The sequence below is a fragment of the Perognathus longimembris genome, chromosome 19, assembly GCF_023159225.1.
Source record: "Perognathus longimembris pacificus isolate PPM17 chromosome 19, ASM2315922v1, whole genome shotgun sequence".
NCBI lineage: Eukaryota > Metazoa > Chordata > Mammalia > Rodentia > Heteromyidae > Perognathus > Perognathus longimembris.
This window is the reverse complement of record NC_063179.1, coordinates 20105845-20123572: the sequence shown is the minus strand read 5'-3', so window position 1 is coordinate 20123572 and position 17728 is coordinate 20105845. Positions and strand designations below refer to the sequence as shown.

The 17728-nt window shown below is 40.7% G+C and overlaps 1 protein-coding gene across 2 annotated transcripts in view; it reads left to right on the top strand.

Moving 5' to 3' along the window:
- The first annotated feature begins 3486 nt into the window (after window positions 1-3486).
- Window positions 3487-17728, top strand: part of Ugt3a1 (UDP glycosyltransferase family 3 member A1) — a 51019-nt gene continuing 36777 nt past the window's right edge. Inside the window, exon 1 of one of the 2 annotated variants that reach the window (XM_048368506.1) lies at window positions 3487-3858. In XM_048368506.1, coding sequence (XP_048224463.1) covers window positions 3765-3858 — 94 coding nt within the window. In that variant the 5' untranslated portion in view covers window positions 3487-3764. The remainder of the gene's footprint in view (window positions 3859-17728) is intronic. The other variant, XM_048368504.1, reaches the window with a different exon arrangement.

The window sequence follows — 17728 nt, the reverse complement described above, 5'->3', positions numbered from 1 at the left end:
TTGCCCTTTCTCTCAAATTTTCATAATTTGTTGGGAATGTAGTCTAGGAATTCCTTCAGGTTGTCATTCTGAAAGTAGGCTGTCAATAGTGATGGAGTGTCATTAAACTGAACAAGCAATTATTTCTAGAAATTTCATTTAAGTGACTTCCCTGCCTTCTGCTTTGTGATGGCGCAAACACACATCCTTTGTGAACTCCATGTATATACGGATTTTAGGAATGTTCCCATCATATATATTGAATGACTGTCCTAGTGTGCTCCACTTGGGGAGAAAGTACCCCCTACAATATCCTCATGGTAATGCTGGGGAAATTTGGCTATGATTAAGGTCTTTTCTTTTTTACACATAATGGGTGGAACAGTTGAAGAATACTACAAAAATAATTATAGGATTAGCTAGTTAGATGTTATTTTTATACTTTAAAGATCAAAATGAAGATAGATTGGGACTAAGAGACTTTTGCAATGGGCAATGGATAGAATATATTGTTAAACTTTTCATTGCTATATTGAGATATAGAAAGTGGTTTCAACAGCCTTGAGGAAGTGTAGTAAATATGCAGCTTTATAGTGGAAAGGCTGTGGGGGTATGAGCATATAAATTTAGAAGAGAGATCTCAAATAGTCTCATGATATATTCTTCAAGCTCTTAGATAAAAAATTGATTAGCAAATGAAGAGAGACAATAAATATTAGAGCAGAAATCAATGCAATAAAGAGAAAGACATACAAAGAATCAACTAAACAATATCATTTGTGCCTTAATTTCTTCTATAAACTTTCATGTCAAGTCATAAATATATATTGGAAATAATATTTGTAGATATTATATATTCACAGTGTGGTAATCTTCATTGTCAAGATGCTATTAGGAGTGTTTCTCAATTTCTTAAAGGAATTTCAACCATGATAGATGTAGAACTGCTTTAATACTTATTAAATCCTCACCTAATTTCTCTCCTTTTTCTTTGTTTTATTTTTGTTTTTGTTGCCAGTCCTGGGGCTTGAACTCATGGCCTGAGCACTGTCCCTGGCTTCCTTTGCTCAAGGCTAGCACTCTGCCACTTTAGCCACAGTGCCACTTTGACCATTTTCTATATATGTGGTGCTGAGGAATCGAACCCAGGGCTTCATGTATACGAGGCGAGCACTTTACCACTAGGCCATATTCCTAGCCCAATTTCTCTCCTTTCCATATTTGATGATTCCTCAGTTTTCCACTCTGTTTGTACAAAGTAGTTTGATAGAAACTCTAGATATCATAAAACTTCTGCCAATGTTGGAGATACATCTCTAAGTCTCCTTTTGAATATTACAGTTACACTGTAACACATTCCAAAATTAGCAGAAACGGATCCACATCTTTATATGATTAGCACTGAAATTTCTTTGAGCCAAGTGTAATAAAAAAATCAGTTAAACCACCATACCTAATTATTTAGCATGCTTGATCCTTGGCCCTCTATCTCCCATTCCAGTCCTTTTCTTTGGAGCATGTGGCAGGAACCTAAGACACATTTGCTTCTCTTATTTTGGTTAGCTATCTGACATCCTAATGAGGGTGGAAATATTCAGATTTGCAGATATTTTGTTTATAGTATTTGATTCTATTTTCATCTGAAGATAAGATGGGACATCTGATGAACTTAAAGTATAATCACTGGGTAAATAAGCAAGTTTAGAGTTAGGAGACAAATCATTATGTAATTATGTGTATTGCCAAAAGTAATTACATGTATCATATAATTACACCGGTGTTGAGAGAGAAATAGAGAGATATGAAAGAATGTTTTGAGAGTAACTTGCACCTTATGGCATCTGCAGAAGCATGGGAGTTGGCAACATGGCTTAGTCCAATGCAGATGGTCAGAGCACCTAGGGGTTACTACATAATCCCCCAGAATTTAAAGACTATAAAAAAGGTATTTAAATGTCTTAGGGGAGGGGAAAGTGGGTATCTCAGTTCCAGAGAGAGAAGGCAGGAATTCACTTCTCTGTTGCCTTTGTTAAAAAGAATCTTTAAGTAGTTATACAAACGAGTTGCTCCTTAACAAAGCAGTTTATGAATACATGCATGCTGGTCAATGTTAGCCTTTTTTCTATTCTAGTTGTGCCCTCAGCGTATTGTATGGTAGCCAAACACTTTGGACAAGGATGAACTTTTCTTCCTGATTCCACCAATTGAAGCACTATTCTCTTTGGAAACATTCTCACAAGAGATAATGCTTGGGCTGGGAATATGGCCTAGTGGCAAGAGTGCTTGCCTCGTATACATGAAGCCCTGGGTTCGATTCCCCAGCACCACATATATAGAAAACGACCAGAAGTGGCGCTGTGGCTCAAGTGGCAGAGTGCTAGCCTTGAGCAAAAGGAAGCCAGGGACAGTGCTCAGGCCCTGAGTCCAAGGCCCAGGACTGGCCAAAAAAAAAAAAAAGAGATAATGCTTTACCATATGATACCTAAAACTAACCATCATAATAATAATACACTAGGAAAATAAAGAATAGATAGATTGAAGATATGTGAACACTGTATAGCCAGCCCATTATCTCCTTTTCTTTTTTTTCCCCTTCTTTTCCCTACTTTCTTCACAGTTGCCTGACTATAAAGTATGTACACTATTTAGGAATGTGAAATCCTTTCTGGGCACCGGTGGCTCATGTCCAAGGATCACAGTTTGAAACCAGTATAGGCTACAAAGTCTATGCAACTCATCTCCAATTGATTACCAGAAAAACTGGCAAAGGAGCTGTGGCTCAAGTACAATGTTTGCTTTGAGCATATATGCTCAAGGATAGTGCTCAGATCCTGAGTTCAAGTCCAGATCAGGCACACACACACACACACACACACACACACACACGAAACTAAAGCCTAAATTCAGGTTTATCAAAGGACTTGTTGACATATGATGCACAATACTTATGCTCATATGGAAGCTATTAAAGCTATAGTGGAAAACTTTCCTGAAACATTTAGGTTTGAGAAGAGAATACAAGTTATAGATCACATTGCTCCCAGCCATCCTGAGTTTAGGGTTGGATAGACTGTGGCAAACCCCCACTTGTGTTTTATGACGTTCACTCAGAGTATGGCCTTAACCTTAGAGGTTAAAGGCTTCGGGTAAGACATGGACTTAGCAGAATTTCATGAATTAGTATCTTATAAAGAGGTGCAAAACAATAGTAGCTGTTTTCTTTTGCATTAGTTTCTGAGATCATAAATGTGAGAACATAATTGGGGATTTTTAACTGGTACCCAGGGCAATAGTAGTAAGGACTAAGAACTATAGTCATAAAGACATTACAACACAGGAGGTGGCATCTCATAGATTGAGGAAAGAATTCCAAAAGAGATCTAGGTTCAATTATTTCCAATGAACTATCCCTTTTATTCTTCAAAAATCTGTAAATAATTTCTAAGTTCTCTAAATTCCTAGTTTAAAGGTGTTTTTTTTTTCTCTAGGTGAACAGTAAGAGAGTGTACAGACAAAGCAGGGTGAATAATTAGTTTTCCATGGTTTTTTCTCCAATGACTTTGGTTAGGAAGGGGGAAGGTAAAACATCCAGTGGGCAAGGACCAAGGGAGAAGGAGCAGAAGGCCATTGGGCAGAGAAAAGAGAAGGTAGGCAGGATGTACTCTCATGCTCTTCAAATTCCCAGCCAGATCAGTTCATGCGGAAGTGAGCAGAATTCCTTACAGCCCTTTAGGGTTCATGTGTTCAGCAACTGTGTCTGATCTGTGGCATCTACCAGAGTGAACATGGCTGGCCTGAGGATGCTCAATCTACTGGCCTTCTTTCTTCCTGGAATCTTGCTCTTGGAATCGGCTAAAATTATGACAATTCACATATTGGGTAAGTTTTTGCCTGGAAAATTCAGCAACTTGAATGCCTGGGATTGCTGTGCTTCTGGGCTTCGGCAAATAGGGAAACAATCACAAATGGGGCAGATAGAACAAGCACTGTTGGGTTCAGAAGTGATTCTAAGGCAAAAGTGGATAGAGTTCATTCTGTAGAAAATAAGACCTTCCCTTTTCTCTGCCTTTTTCGTCTAAATGCTCTGAACTATTCTCCAATAAACAAGGCTGGTCACAGAGGTTTATCTCTAGTTCTGGAGTAAAAACCCCTATCACTGAGGCTCACCCTTAATTTCCCAGGGATGTACATTTGCTTCCAGTAGAAAGTGAGCATTTCAGTCAATCCCGAGCCCTAGGCTTTCAATTTTTATTTAGTTGAAGGTTCAGTAAGTTTTTGCAAGACTCATAGTGATGTTAATTTTGGAGTTTTTTTTTGTGTGACCATTATCATTACCTTCAGTTGGGTTCAGGTGGAATAGAACAGGGAAGCTAAATATTGATCAAGATTTCAGAATGAGCATTGGGAGAAGCTTCATTAAGCCACTTCTTCACACCTTCGGGAATGACAGGGCTCTCCCTTACCCCAGTTAGAAAGACAGATCTGTGGGGTGGAGTGCTTGAGAGAACGAACGATAGTGTATACATCAGATTTCTCTTCCCCTGTTCTGAGAGGGAGACAAGGGGTTAATACTGGAGCTGCCTTTTGCATGATCACACCATACTTCTCTAAAGTCTCACTTTGACAATAAAGAAGAAAAAAATAAAAATCAGTTAATTAAAAAAAAAGAATTTACACACTTTTTTAAAACCTGGAATCCTGTGAGGATTACAAACAAAAACCAAATGCGCTGCTAAAAATAATCTGCCTCCATTTACTATCTGTGCTTTCTCAGACTGAACAAAATAATGAGTGAAAGGACAACATTCCTTGAACGCATTTGGTGCTTCTCCCCTTTCTATTTCAGGAGACAGTAGCTGAATTAGTGGGTACAGTGCTGGATTTCTCATCATTACTCTAGGTCAGTGCACTGTTGCTCATTAATACCTGCCATAATAGTGCCATCTGGGTACCCTCTTCCCCCCCCGCCCCCGCTCTGGTACCAAGTTCTTTATTCTATTTTTTTTTTTTTTTTTTGCCAGTCCTGAGGCTTGAACTCAGGGCCTGACCACTGACCCTGACTTCTTTTTGCTCAAGGCTAGCACTATGTGAACTTGAGCCACAGCGCCACTTCTGGCCTTTTCTATATATGTGGTGCTGAGAAATCGAACCCAGGACTTCATGTATACAAGGCAAGCACTCTTGACCCTAGGCCATATTCCCAGCCCTGGTACCAAGTTCTAACGCTGAGTAAAATGTGAACAGGAACTACACATTAATGCATTACTACACATTAATGTCCTTCATTATTACACCAGTATGGGTGTAAATGTCTCTCCCCACACAGACTACTGCAATTTAATCATCATGGTGCTTTTCTTACCCACAAATAACTTCTAACTTCAGATGATTGCCATTTCTGCTTACTTTAGCTGACTTTCTCTTCTGATGACATTCATAGACTCATGACTGATGCCCCGAATGCAGCATGGCTTAGCAGAACAGTGATTGAATAAAACTAGTGCCTCTCACAGGGTCACCCTTCTATTTCCTTGGAGTCCCAGAATTGATCAGAGACAAGTAATGTCCCAACTTTTAGGTATCGAGTAAACTTTGCTCATCTCCTAGACTTCTTCTGCCTTCATATTTGTGCTTAGTTAATTAATTGAACAGTTCTAAAACTCAGGTTTGCAAAAAGGGAGACTTCATGCTCAAGTCATCTGAAACTAAAGGACTTGGGCTCAAAACCCTGTTCCCAGGGCCGTTTTTAGGACTCATTTTAAAAAATGCATTACCAACAATGCATATAGTTCCAGAGAATGAGCTTAGAAATAATTCTGACCAATTGTCCATTAGAAAACTTCAAAATGTCACCCACAACCATTCAACATCATTTTTTTAAACCACCATTACAGGTTTTTTTTGGACATAATTTCTCCATAAACATCAGTTAAAAAAATGTGTCTGACATAATGATAAACTTCTAGGATCAAAGTGCAGAGAAGCTCACCTCACTCACTCAGAGGCCTTCAGGATCCAAAGGTATTTGCTGAAGAACTGACATACTGCAAGGCTCTGGCTGTATGTGCTGTTGGGTGTTATCCCAAAGGGAGATACACTGACTGGGTTTATCTCCACCTGTACACCACACAGCTTTCTTGTTTCCACATGTCCTCGCCTCTGTTTCCATTCCTTCTCGCCACCAATCTGCCTACATCATCATCACACTTATTCTTATTGTCACAAAAATGGGATTGTGTTTTATACCTAGGCGGAAGCCATTATCTACTGATGGATCAAGTGTCTCAAATTCTTCAAGAGCATGGTCATCAGGTGATCAGTCTTCTTTAAGATATTCATTTGAACAAAGGTATCTTCTTTTAAAGTAATTACTATATTGTTCGACTTCAGAAAGCAAATGATAACAATTTTTGTATCTTTAAAAATTTAGTTAATATTATTGAACACTGTACCCTATACACAGCTGCTTAATAAAAATCATTTTTGAACTTAGTTATACTAAGGGATGAATCAATTGTGTGTGTGTGTGTGTGTGTGTGTGTGTGTGTGTGTGTGTGTGTTACAAGCTGGAAAACTTACTAGGCTCATTAATACATGCTTCACATGGTGCATTCCATTTCCTGCCATGATTTTGACTTCTTTTTAGTGTGTGCTTCAATGTTCCCTGGGCACTACACTTACTCTAAAACAATAGACTCATTATCAGCAATGCATATATTACCAGAGAATGACCTCAGAAATAATTCTGGTTGATTCTCCATTAGAAAAATTCCACCTCTGACACTCTTGGTAGGAATAGTGTAGTTTTCACAGGAAATCATTTAGCACCCCACCTTCCCCTCCTACGAGAGTAGGTTGTTATAAAAGAGTGAGCCTGGCTCTTGCCTGGTCTCTTCTTTCTTTTACCATGTAACCTCTCACTCTTGTATGTTTTCTGCTAATATGCTTCCATCTACCACTTTGAGGCACAGCTACCCAGCTTACCATGCAAAGCTTACCAACAGTTGTCAAACCTTGAATTGTGAACCTTAAAAACCTTAAATAACTGTTCTACCCAATTTGAGGTATTTTGTTATGCCAACATAAAACTGAATGAGACACTCCCATCCTTGAGAGTCATTTTATTTCATACACTATTTTGAGAAATTTTGCTCTGCAATGTAACTGAAATTTGAATTGACCAGAATTGTTCAGCCACCTTAATGTAAGGATGACTATGCTTTCTATCACATGCTAGTTTCTACTATTTGTACTCTAACACCAGAGGGCGTCATGTTCTTTTTTTTTTTTTGGCCAGTCCTGGGCCTTGGACTCAGGGCTTGAGCACCATCCCTGGCTTCTTCCCGCTCAAGGCTAGCACTCTGCTACCTGAGCCACAGGGCCCCTTCTGGCCGTTTTCCATATATGTGGTGCTGGGGAATCGAACTGAGAGCTTCATGTATAGGAGGCAAGCACTCTTGCCACTAGGCCATATTCCCAGCCCCAGGGCGTCATGTTCTTGAAGAAATTATTCATATTAACTTAGACATATTTATGTCAATAGCTGTTAATTGATAATGAATCTAATGTACTATAACTAATATATAGATGATTGATCTCTCTTGAAAGATAAGGACACAGAGGCAATTTAATTGGATTATTCTAGGATTTTAAGTTATGTGTTTCAGCTGGGTGCTGGTGGCTTACACCTGTAATCCTAGTTACTCAGAAGGCTGAGATCTGAGAACTGTGGTGCAAAGCCAGCCTGGGTAGGAAAGTCTGTGAAACTCTTACCTCAAATTAACTCCCAGAAAACTGGTAGTGATGCTGTGACTCAAAGTGGTAGAGCACTCCCCCTGAGCTGAAGAGCTCAAGGACAGTGGTCAGGCCCAGAGCTCAAGCCCAGTGAAGGGAGGCAGAATCCCATAGATATAAGGAAAGGAAGTGTAATATAGAAAGTTTCCCTTGCAGAGGGCCACTTGACTGCTTTTTATTTAACAAACTTCCTGCCATGGAACAGATGTAACAAAAGAGAAGTAAAAAGAAAAGAGCAGAAGCCAAGAAACAGGGGAAAGTCATCTTGTCAGTGTGTGAAGAGAGAGAAAATAGGAAGGCATTGGATTACATATAATTACTGTTGGCTGCTCCTGAGAATTTGATTTTTGTCCCATTTGGCGATAACCTACAGTAGCAGTAAACTGTCTAGAGACAATAGAAAGGTTAGGAAGGAACTGCCTAGAAGATGGAAAATTATTTTATGAAACACAGGAAAGCAAGAATTGGCGCTGTTCTAGAAATCAATCCACGGAGAGCAGAAGTTCTGGCTGGTTTCACTCTCAGAGCGAATGGCATAGGTTTTCACAGTCACAGTGATTCGCTAGGCAACAACAGCATAAACTTGAACAAAGGGAGGGACAACAGTAGTGACTGAGAGTGAGCTGAGCCAGTTAGGTCGTGAGTCTGCACCAGGACTCTCAGTCCATCCAATTGGCACAGGGGGCAGCAAGCACACCTGAGAAAGGCAGGTAAGAGCAGGGGCACAGGGCCTGGGAGGGGACCTGATTCCCCAGGAGCAGGAGACTGCAGCGTCCATAGTTTCAGTTTGAAGCAACTCGTGGCAACAGGTTAGCATTGAAGGTAATTCAATATTTTAAAAAATTATTCTGCTGACTTGATCACTTTTATCTTATTTTAACTAAGTAGGCAGTAGATGGCTACTCTCTAAAACAAAACCTAAACATGGATGAGAGTTCTTGGCCTTTGAAGGCAAAAATGGAGGTAGGGTTAACATTCTAGTTGTTTGGAACACCTCTAGACTTCTTTTGCATAAGAGAATGACTCATTTTCAGAGTCTGTGACTTGTTTCTGTTATGAGTAGTTGATATGCCACCAACAGGCATATTAGCAGTATGACATTAGATTTCTAACCACAGATTCTTCTCGGCTTTCTGGAACTATGAGTAAAAGAGCACATAGGATGCAAAGAATTCACTGGATTTCTAAGTAGCCATAAAATCATCAAGTAGACAACAACTCCAAATGAAACACAAGAGATTGAGAAATAGTTACTGAGCAAGTGCATTTAGTGACTAATGGTGGCAAAGGGGCATTATACTAGCAGAGCTGTGGCTTTACCTGCATCTATAAGAAACAGGCTTTGAAATCACAGTCAGACTTGGTAGTCTTTCTGCCTTTGAATAATGGAATATATTGAAGTAACTTGGTTATTTTCCAAGAGTGTAGTCATTGAAAACAGGGGAATTTGGAAATGAGCTGTTTCCTTTTTCTGTTTTCATTGTTTTATTGATTTATTTAGCGTTTTGCACTCAGGTCTCTACTTAGCTTTCATATAGCATTTTGTTTTCTCTGCTTCTTTAAGATGTTGTCTGTGGTAGGTAGGCTGACCCAACTCTAAATAGACTGCCAGTAATTTCCTGGTAAAATCCCCATGGGGAAAGTGACATAGGGAAGGAAAGTAAAGTGATTGTTCCAGATAGCTTCCGAGCTACCAGCATTCCCAGGGATTCTTATTATCAGGAGAACCTGTGATCCTGTGTTTTACTAAGCTTGAGTGTTCACATTGAATTTGCATTTGCTGACAAATGTTCTCACTCCTCATTGAAAGTGCTAGAGAGGCTGATAATTGACAAAAAAATTCTGCTGAGAGAGGAGGTTCTAATGGAGGGACGTGATCATTCATCCTGAGTTCTGAGAGGCCAAGTATCTGCTCATACAGGATTGCTTAGTTTATGTACTCAGGAAAAAGTTAATATCTAGGGTCAAGCTCTAGAATTGCTACAGGAATAAGAATTTTCTAGTTGTATCAGTTAGAAACACCTTTTTTCTGCAAGTATCAAAGCTCTAACCAAGAATGGTACAAGAATTGTACAAGAAGTACAAAAGTATTATGTTTTTCACATGACAGAACTGGCAGTTGGTTGGTCACATTGTTTCAGTGACTGAGTTTTGTTTGGACTTTGATGTGATAGATTTGTGATTTTCTTGTCTCTTCCTTTTATAATTACATATGACTGCTACAGGTCCAGCTGTCACATATTAACTCTAGGCAGGGGGAGTACAAAGGGCACAGGAGAACTATTCCAGAACTTTCTTCCATATTTCTATTTGGGACTCTCTTCATGAGAAATTATTCTCATGACCATCCAACTGGAAGATTAATAGAGCAGAGAAAAGGGCGAGTAAAATGACCTTTGAACCAGCCAGTTTTCACAGCCTAGAAAATCACTTGTAATTCCAACTCAACAAAGTTAAGTGTTATGCCTAAATCGCGAGAAGACCACGAAGAAGACCACCGAGAGCCAGATATTTGGAAATGCAAAAGCAAGGCTTTATTCAAGAGGGCCGCGGCTCGGGACTCATCCTACACTCTGACACAGCGGAGGTTAGAAGGAAGCCTGGAGCTGCGATTTTTCAGAGTTTATATAGGCAAAAAGCAAAGTTACAGCAATCAGGTGTTCAAGCAAGGTTAAGACACGGGTACAAATCTGATTGGCTCAGGGCTCGAGGCATTCCGGGGGCGGTTAGAGTTAAGCATTCCCAGGCAGTTAGAGTTCTTGACCGACTGGGCCCTAATAAGCTTGTCCTGGGTTTGCTCCCAGGGCCTGCTTATCTCAGGTTCGCGTGGTGAAGTGGGGCCTGACTTCAAAATGGCTTTAGTTTGGCTCTTCATTTTTCCCCTTTTCTCTTTGGTAACTTGGGAGCCAGTCATGGTTCCCTTCTGTCCATTTCAATGGCTTGCATGTCTAGGGGATGATATAGAGATAAGGCATGGACCAATAGGGCCCAAAGTAGTAACCAAAAACAACTCTGGTCCCTTGTTTTTAAAGGGGGGCTGATGGGTAAAAATCATCCATCTTCTGTAGCTTCTTCAGGCTAACAAAGGGATGTTGACCTTACTTAGCCAGGAACCTATAACCTTAGTCTACTTTACCAAGGGACTGCAGGATTACTTCAAACTGGAAATTAACGTTCAGGTATACAGACTTACCATTAGCTGTATAGTGTTAGGATCCAAATGTCAGCAACAAAATAATACATAGAATGGTAAACTTCTCAGCTGTGCTCTAAGGGTAAGGTAGCTATACCCATATTCCTGAGCAATCCCAAAACTACCAGTGCCTTCTTGCTTGCATGGGACTTTACAGGACTCCTGCTACTTGCTAAAATAAGGGGGTCACCCCACTTTGGAGTGAGCTGCCAAAATAGCATCAACATTAGCCAGGGTAGCAAGGAAAGAAGGCAAAAAGAAAATTTTAACAATATTCAGTCTAACTTTCTTTTCTTGAGGCGAAGGCAAAGCGGCTGAATCGGGTGCTTGGAGACCTCCCATGTTCCTCCACGGTAGTCTTCGTCCAGGACAAAGGGCTCAGCTGGCCTGGCATGGGAGCAATGGACCCAAGTGGCGATGCCATCTACCTTGAGGGCGGTGGGAGTAGTCAGTAGCACCACGTAGTGTCCTTTCCACCATGGTTCTAAGGATTTGGGGTTGTGCCTCCATACGAACAGCCAGTCCCCTGGTCTGAATAAATGGATGGTAGGGACAGAAGTGGAATCATATAATGCCTTAAGTTGGGGCCACATATTATTGTGCACGAGCTGTAAATAATCAAGTTTACACAAAAATTCAGTATCATCCAAATGAGCAAGCAATTCAGTCTGAAGGCTAAGCATAATGAGCGGGGCATACCTGTACATTATTTGAAAAGGAGTAAAGCCAAGCTGATAGGGAGAATTTCTTACTCTAAGAGAGCAAAAGGAAGGAATGACACCCAGTTTGCGCCAGTCTCTAAGGCCAATTTAGTTAAGGTCTCTTTTAGAGTCCGATTCATTCTTTCTACCTGTCCTGAACTCTGGGGTCTATGAGCACAATGCAATTTCCAATCCGTCCCCAGTGCAGCGGCTATTCCCTGACTTACTTTTGAGACGAAGGCCAGTGAGTTGTTCGACCCAATGGTGGTGGGAGGCCATACCTGGGTAGGATTTCTTCCAGGATCTTCTTAGCCACTACATTCGCAGTCCCATGCTTTGTTGGATAGGCTTCAACCCATGCTGAAAAGGTGTCTACAAAAACTAGCAAATATTTGTATCCAAATTTTCCAGGTTTAATTTCTGTGAAATATACTTCCCAATACATGCCTGGCCTATCCACACAGAGGCGAGCACTTTTAGTATATTTGTTGATTGGGCATTGGTGAGCTAACTTGCCTTACAATTTTTAACAATATTTTCAGTAAGTTGAACTCCTTGTCTAATTTTCACTTTGGAGTGTCGGAGCAAGTCCTGCATTCTTCGGGTTCCCATGTGAGAAGCTCGGTGGATTCGCTTAAGGATCCCCTTACCCAGCCTTTGTGGCAAGATAAGTGTCCCTTCACAAGTTTTCAACCAGTCATTGTTTCCTTCTCTGTCCGGGGTTTGTGGGCCATGAGAATTTTCTTTATCCACTCCAAGTCTTCTTGGGAATACTGGGGCACAGGAGGCAAAGCTCGTGGCCCTGGGTCTACTAGAGTCAATACTTCTGCTCTGGGCTGGAGGGCTGCTTCCTTGACTGCCTGGTCGGCCAGGTTATTCCCTCTAGTCACCGAATCAACTCCCTTTTGATGACCCGGACAGTGCATAATGGCAATCTTTGCTGGTTCCCATAGGGCCCGGATGAGGTTTAAAATATCCTGCTTGTTTTTCTTTCCTTCCGCTGTCAGTTGCCTCCTCTCTTGGTAGATGGATCCATGGACATGCACGGTAGCAAAAGTGTACCGGCTGTCTGCATAGATATTTAGTGTCTTTCCTTTTCCCATCTGTAAGGCTTTTGTTAGTGCCACTAGTTCTGCTCTTTGTGCAGAAGTTCCCTGAGGGAGTGCCTCTGCCCACATTATCTCAATGTCTGTGGTGACCGCCACACCTGCATGCCTTTTTCCATCCCGAATGAAGCTGCTGCCATCGGTGAACCAGTTGTGCTCAGCATGTGATCGCGGCGAATCCAGCAAGTCTGGCCGGAGGCTATGTGCTCAGGCCAGGATCTGCTCACAATCATGCAGGGGCCCTTGCAGATCTGGATCCGGCAGCAGAGTTGCTGGGTTTAATGCTGTAGGTACGCTGAAGCTGATATGTGCGGGGTTAAGTAACAAGGTCTGGTAATCGACCATGCGGGCATTGCTCATCCACTGGTCGGGTGGTTGTTTTAGCACCCCCTCTAGATCATGTGGAGTGGCCACAGTAAGATTCTGTCCCAGAGTCAACTTATCTGCATCTTTTACCAAGAGGGCTACTGCAGCTATTATTCTTAAGCATGGAGGCCACCCAGCGGCGGCAGGATCCAATTTCTTTGACACATAGGTGACTGGCCGTTTCCAAGGTCCAATTGGTTGCTATTCCTTTATTTTCAGCCACAAATAATGTGAATGGTTTATTCATGTCAGGTGACTAAGCCCCTAAGGCAGGGACTTCTAGAAGGTCTTGATTGCCTCAAAGGTTTTTTTCAACTGCTCAGTCCAATGAAACTCTCGGAGGTTTTTGGTGGTTCATATAGAGGCTTGGCCATCTGAGCGAACCCAGGTATCCACAGCCGGCAAAAGCCTGCTGTTCCCAGGAACTCCCTGGCTTGTCTGGCTGACTTCGGAACAGGGATTTTTAGCACAGTCTCTTTACGTGCATCCGACAGCCAACGCTTGCCCTCTTTTAATATGAAGCCCTGATAGGTGACTTCAGGCTTACAAATTTGTGCCTTTTAACATTCTAGTTTGTAAAAGCTTTTTCCTGACGTGCTGGGGAACTGATTTATGATGACCTAAAAAAATACCTACCTTACCTTTGCAGGCCTTTAACAGATCTCAATAAGGACACAATCTCAGGTCTACAAGCTTTCTTTCCTGAACAGGTGTACTAGCTTAAAATTCTCACTGCCAGTCAGGGCTTTGAGTAGATGCATGGGGTTGAGATTTTAAACTCTCCTCCCATTTGATAAACTTACCCTCTTACTACCCTCTACCACAGATGACTGGCAAGTTCCTGCCCAGTAGACAGACATGGGCATTAGAAAGGCATGCTTACGAACTATTCTTCTAGGACCTCCCGGCTCTGATTAACTTTTGAAAGGCCAAACAGGAGTGACTCTAGGATCTGACAACATCTCTGCCATCCAAGCAGTGGCTTACTGCCTCCGGATGCTCCATCACTTTTGTCCCATGAGTGACTTTCCACTGGACTTGGACTCAGGCCTGAGTGCTGTCCCTCAGCTCTCCAGCTCAAGACTAGCACCTTACCACTTTGAGCCTCAAAGTGACTCACGACTCTGTTCCCAGCACTCTGCTGGCTGATTAGAGATGAAGACTGTCACAGGGTCCTTTCTTTGCCCGGGCTGGCTTTGAACTGCAGATTTCAGATCAATGAGTCTTACAAGAGTTCACTTTACTCCAATTAAAAGCAACAAGGTGGTCCACACAGAAGTAGTTTTTAAGCATGCTCTTACCTGGAACTTATTAAGGGCCACTGTTGCATCTTGACAAACTTATAGGAATCACCTGTCCTCTGTGAGCCTGCTGGAAATTGTTACAAAAAACCTACAAAGAAACTGGAATGGCAATTAAACATTTTGGTAGCCATAATTCTCCTTTTCTCACGTTGCAATAATCATTTAGGATAATTTTACTTACAAATTTCTTATCTAGAAATGTATTCTTGATTTCCAAAGCCTTTTTACTAACCTCTGCTTTAAAACTAACACTTTAGCTCTTATCTGCACTGGAAAAACTCTGAAGCTTACAGGCATTCTGAAACCAGGTGCCATCCTTTGCCTCCAGGCTGCTTGATTTAAAAGAAGCCTTTCTTTTTCTTCAGTCCCAGTTACTGCATGGAATGAAGACCTTTGAACTCAGATGACAAATTTTCCTTAATGCAAGAATTACAATTACAAAATTAGAAATACTTATCCATTCAGCTTTTCAATAAATTAGTGAGAAACGTTAGCTCATTTTGCCATTTCTTCCTACATACATAGAGTTAATGAGAGTTTACTCCTATCCCTATTAGTTTAATATATGTCCTTTAAAATCTAAATTACAAAAATAGCACAGGAATCGGATCACATCAGATAAATAAACTTTTCAACCATTTAAAAAACTTTTCCAATTCTTAGTACCTCTCAAGGGGCAGTTTTAGAAATTCCAGTCAAATCATTCATTTTTACCTCCAGGTTTCCAAAGTTCACCCAAAAAGAAAGGTGAAAGAAAGCCCTCTATTGCCTCCATCCTGACTCCATAGGGCTTAATGAATTCACGCCAGCTTGCCCTTTGTTTAATCAAGTCTTAATTTATTAAGGTACCCACTTTTCTTTTTGACTGTTAAAGAACCCTGAGAAATCCTTTTTTAACTCTAGTTCCTGTTTTGTTTTTTTTTTTTAAAAAAAACACAATGCACTAATCTTTTGAAACATTTGGTAATGCCCGAACTTGATGATCATTTGAATTTAAACTTAAACTCAATTTTGTATCATACTATAGTCTTGAACATGTTCACACTCACACATGCACACACACACACACACACACACACACACACACACATAATCAAAAGATCTTAAAGCACGCAATATAAGCATCGGCTGTACATTTTCCAGTGGCAAGAGGTATTTTTGTCAATCTTCCTCCTGCAAAACCCAAATTTTAAGAGAAAAGCTTTAACAAATGATTTTTAGCATTCTCCAGCGTCATTTTCCAGGGCTTGATGGTCTTAGTAAAACATTTTTAGTCTTAGTAAAACATTTTAACACACCAGATAATTTTCTGCTGAAGAAGGCTGGGTGGGGATCCCCCAGAGTTCTTTTTGTGGACATTCACACTGATTGTGAGCTGTCGCCTGTACACACAGGCCCGAAAAAAAGAAAAGCTATGAGTTGGAGATCTCCCAAGTTGGCCCACTGACCACTGTAAACTAGAAGCAGAAGGAGCAGACCCAAGTACAAGGTGGGCGGGTTGAGTCTCGGTTAGAAGGCCCTCCCAGTCAGTTCTGGCCAAAAACCGAACTGACTCGCACCCTACAAGTACCAAGGCAGGGTTCCAGGGGTACCACTTCAAAGGTGGAGTGTCTGGGGCGTCCCCCAGTTTCCCCAGGATTGCCGAGTCAGCGTGTCTGCTTCAACAACCCCTTCAAGAAATACGAGTCAGAACGGCCGTCCTCAAAAAGGAAGCAAAGCAGACAAACAGACCAATTACAGTACAAGACAAATGAACAGTGCAGTTTTCTTACGTTCAGAGTCTGGGGTCTTGGGGGTATCTGGGGCTATCCCGGACGAGCCCCCAACTTTTATGCCTAACTCGTGAGAAGACCATGAAGAAGACCACCAAGAGCCAGACGTTCCGAAATGCAAAAGCAAGGCCAGATCGCCCTCACATCCATGATTCCATTTTGAGAAGGTTATTACCATGTGATGACATCTGTGGCAAAATATTATTACTGAATTACTTAATTCATACATCTTACATGTGAAGTGCATTTCTTAAAGGATTACTTCTGGCCACTAGATTTTTGCCAGTCTTGGGTCTTGGACTCAGAGCCTGAGCACTGTCCTTGGCTTCTTTTTGGTCAAGGCTAGCACTCTGCCACTTAAGCCACAGTGCCACTTCTGACCATTTTCTATATAGGTGGTACTTGGGAATTGAACCCAGGGCTTCATGTATATGAGGCAAGCACTCTTGCTACTAGGCCTTATTCCCAAGCTGGCAACTAGTTTTTTTTATGTCTTTCTTACATGATAATAAGTATCTGATTAGACTTTTCTAAATTATTCTTCTAAATATTTTAGGTATGCATATTCAATAAGCCAGTAGTTCAATATAACCATTGCAGAAAGTAGTAATAATTGTAATTTTCACTAAGCACCTATAAGTGGCTAAATAACTTTTAAAATATGTAACTTGATATCAGTAGAGCATTTTTGAAAAAAACAAAAACAAAATAAGCAAAAGTTCTACTACTAAATTTGGCTCCCAATGAATTCAAATGACTTTAGGTGAACATCACCACACATGATGTCCTTATTTCACAAAAGTGGTAAAGCTTTAAAGCTTTCTCTTTATAAAGATAAATCAGAGAATTTGAAAATCCAAACACTATAAAATACTGTCAAGTGATTAGTTTGGGGCCTTTACTAAGTTCTAAGTGGAACATGAATCCAAATTAAATGTGGATAGGAAAGTCAACATGTGTGTTTCTTAAAGTATATTTAGTATGTTGAGGAATGAATTTCATTCTGTATTATACTTTATAGAAGATAGGGAATGATGATGAGTTCACTACTGTATTAAAAGAAAAATACACTCTCTATGTTACAGTTCACACAGTTCAGCAAGGTAAGTTTTGTATTGTGATTTTAATGGACCATTCCTGAAAATTGCAATGATAAAAGTGTCATTGTACTAAGGGACAACACATGTCCCAAAGGAACCTTAGCATTATTGAATATCCCATGTTTAATGGATCATATTATATTCAATTCCAAATGTTAAGAAGTAAATGGACTTAGGCTTCTTTTCTACCTCTCTTTATCATTTCTTTTGATACCTCTGGTTATAATATAATATTCAGTGTGCTAACATTTTTCTTTTGTTTTGTATATGTATTTGTTTTTGATGAGCAGTGGGTTCAAAAGGAACTACTTCTGACCACACATTCCACTACTTGAAGTAGCAGTATTGTAACTAACATAGTGAAACAGCTTTTGGTAGATGAGTAAGCAATGTCTGAATGTAAATGTGAAACA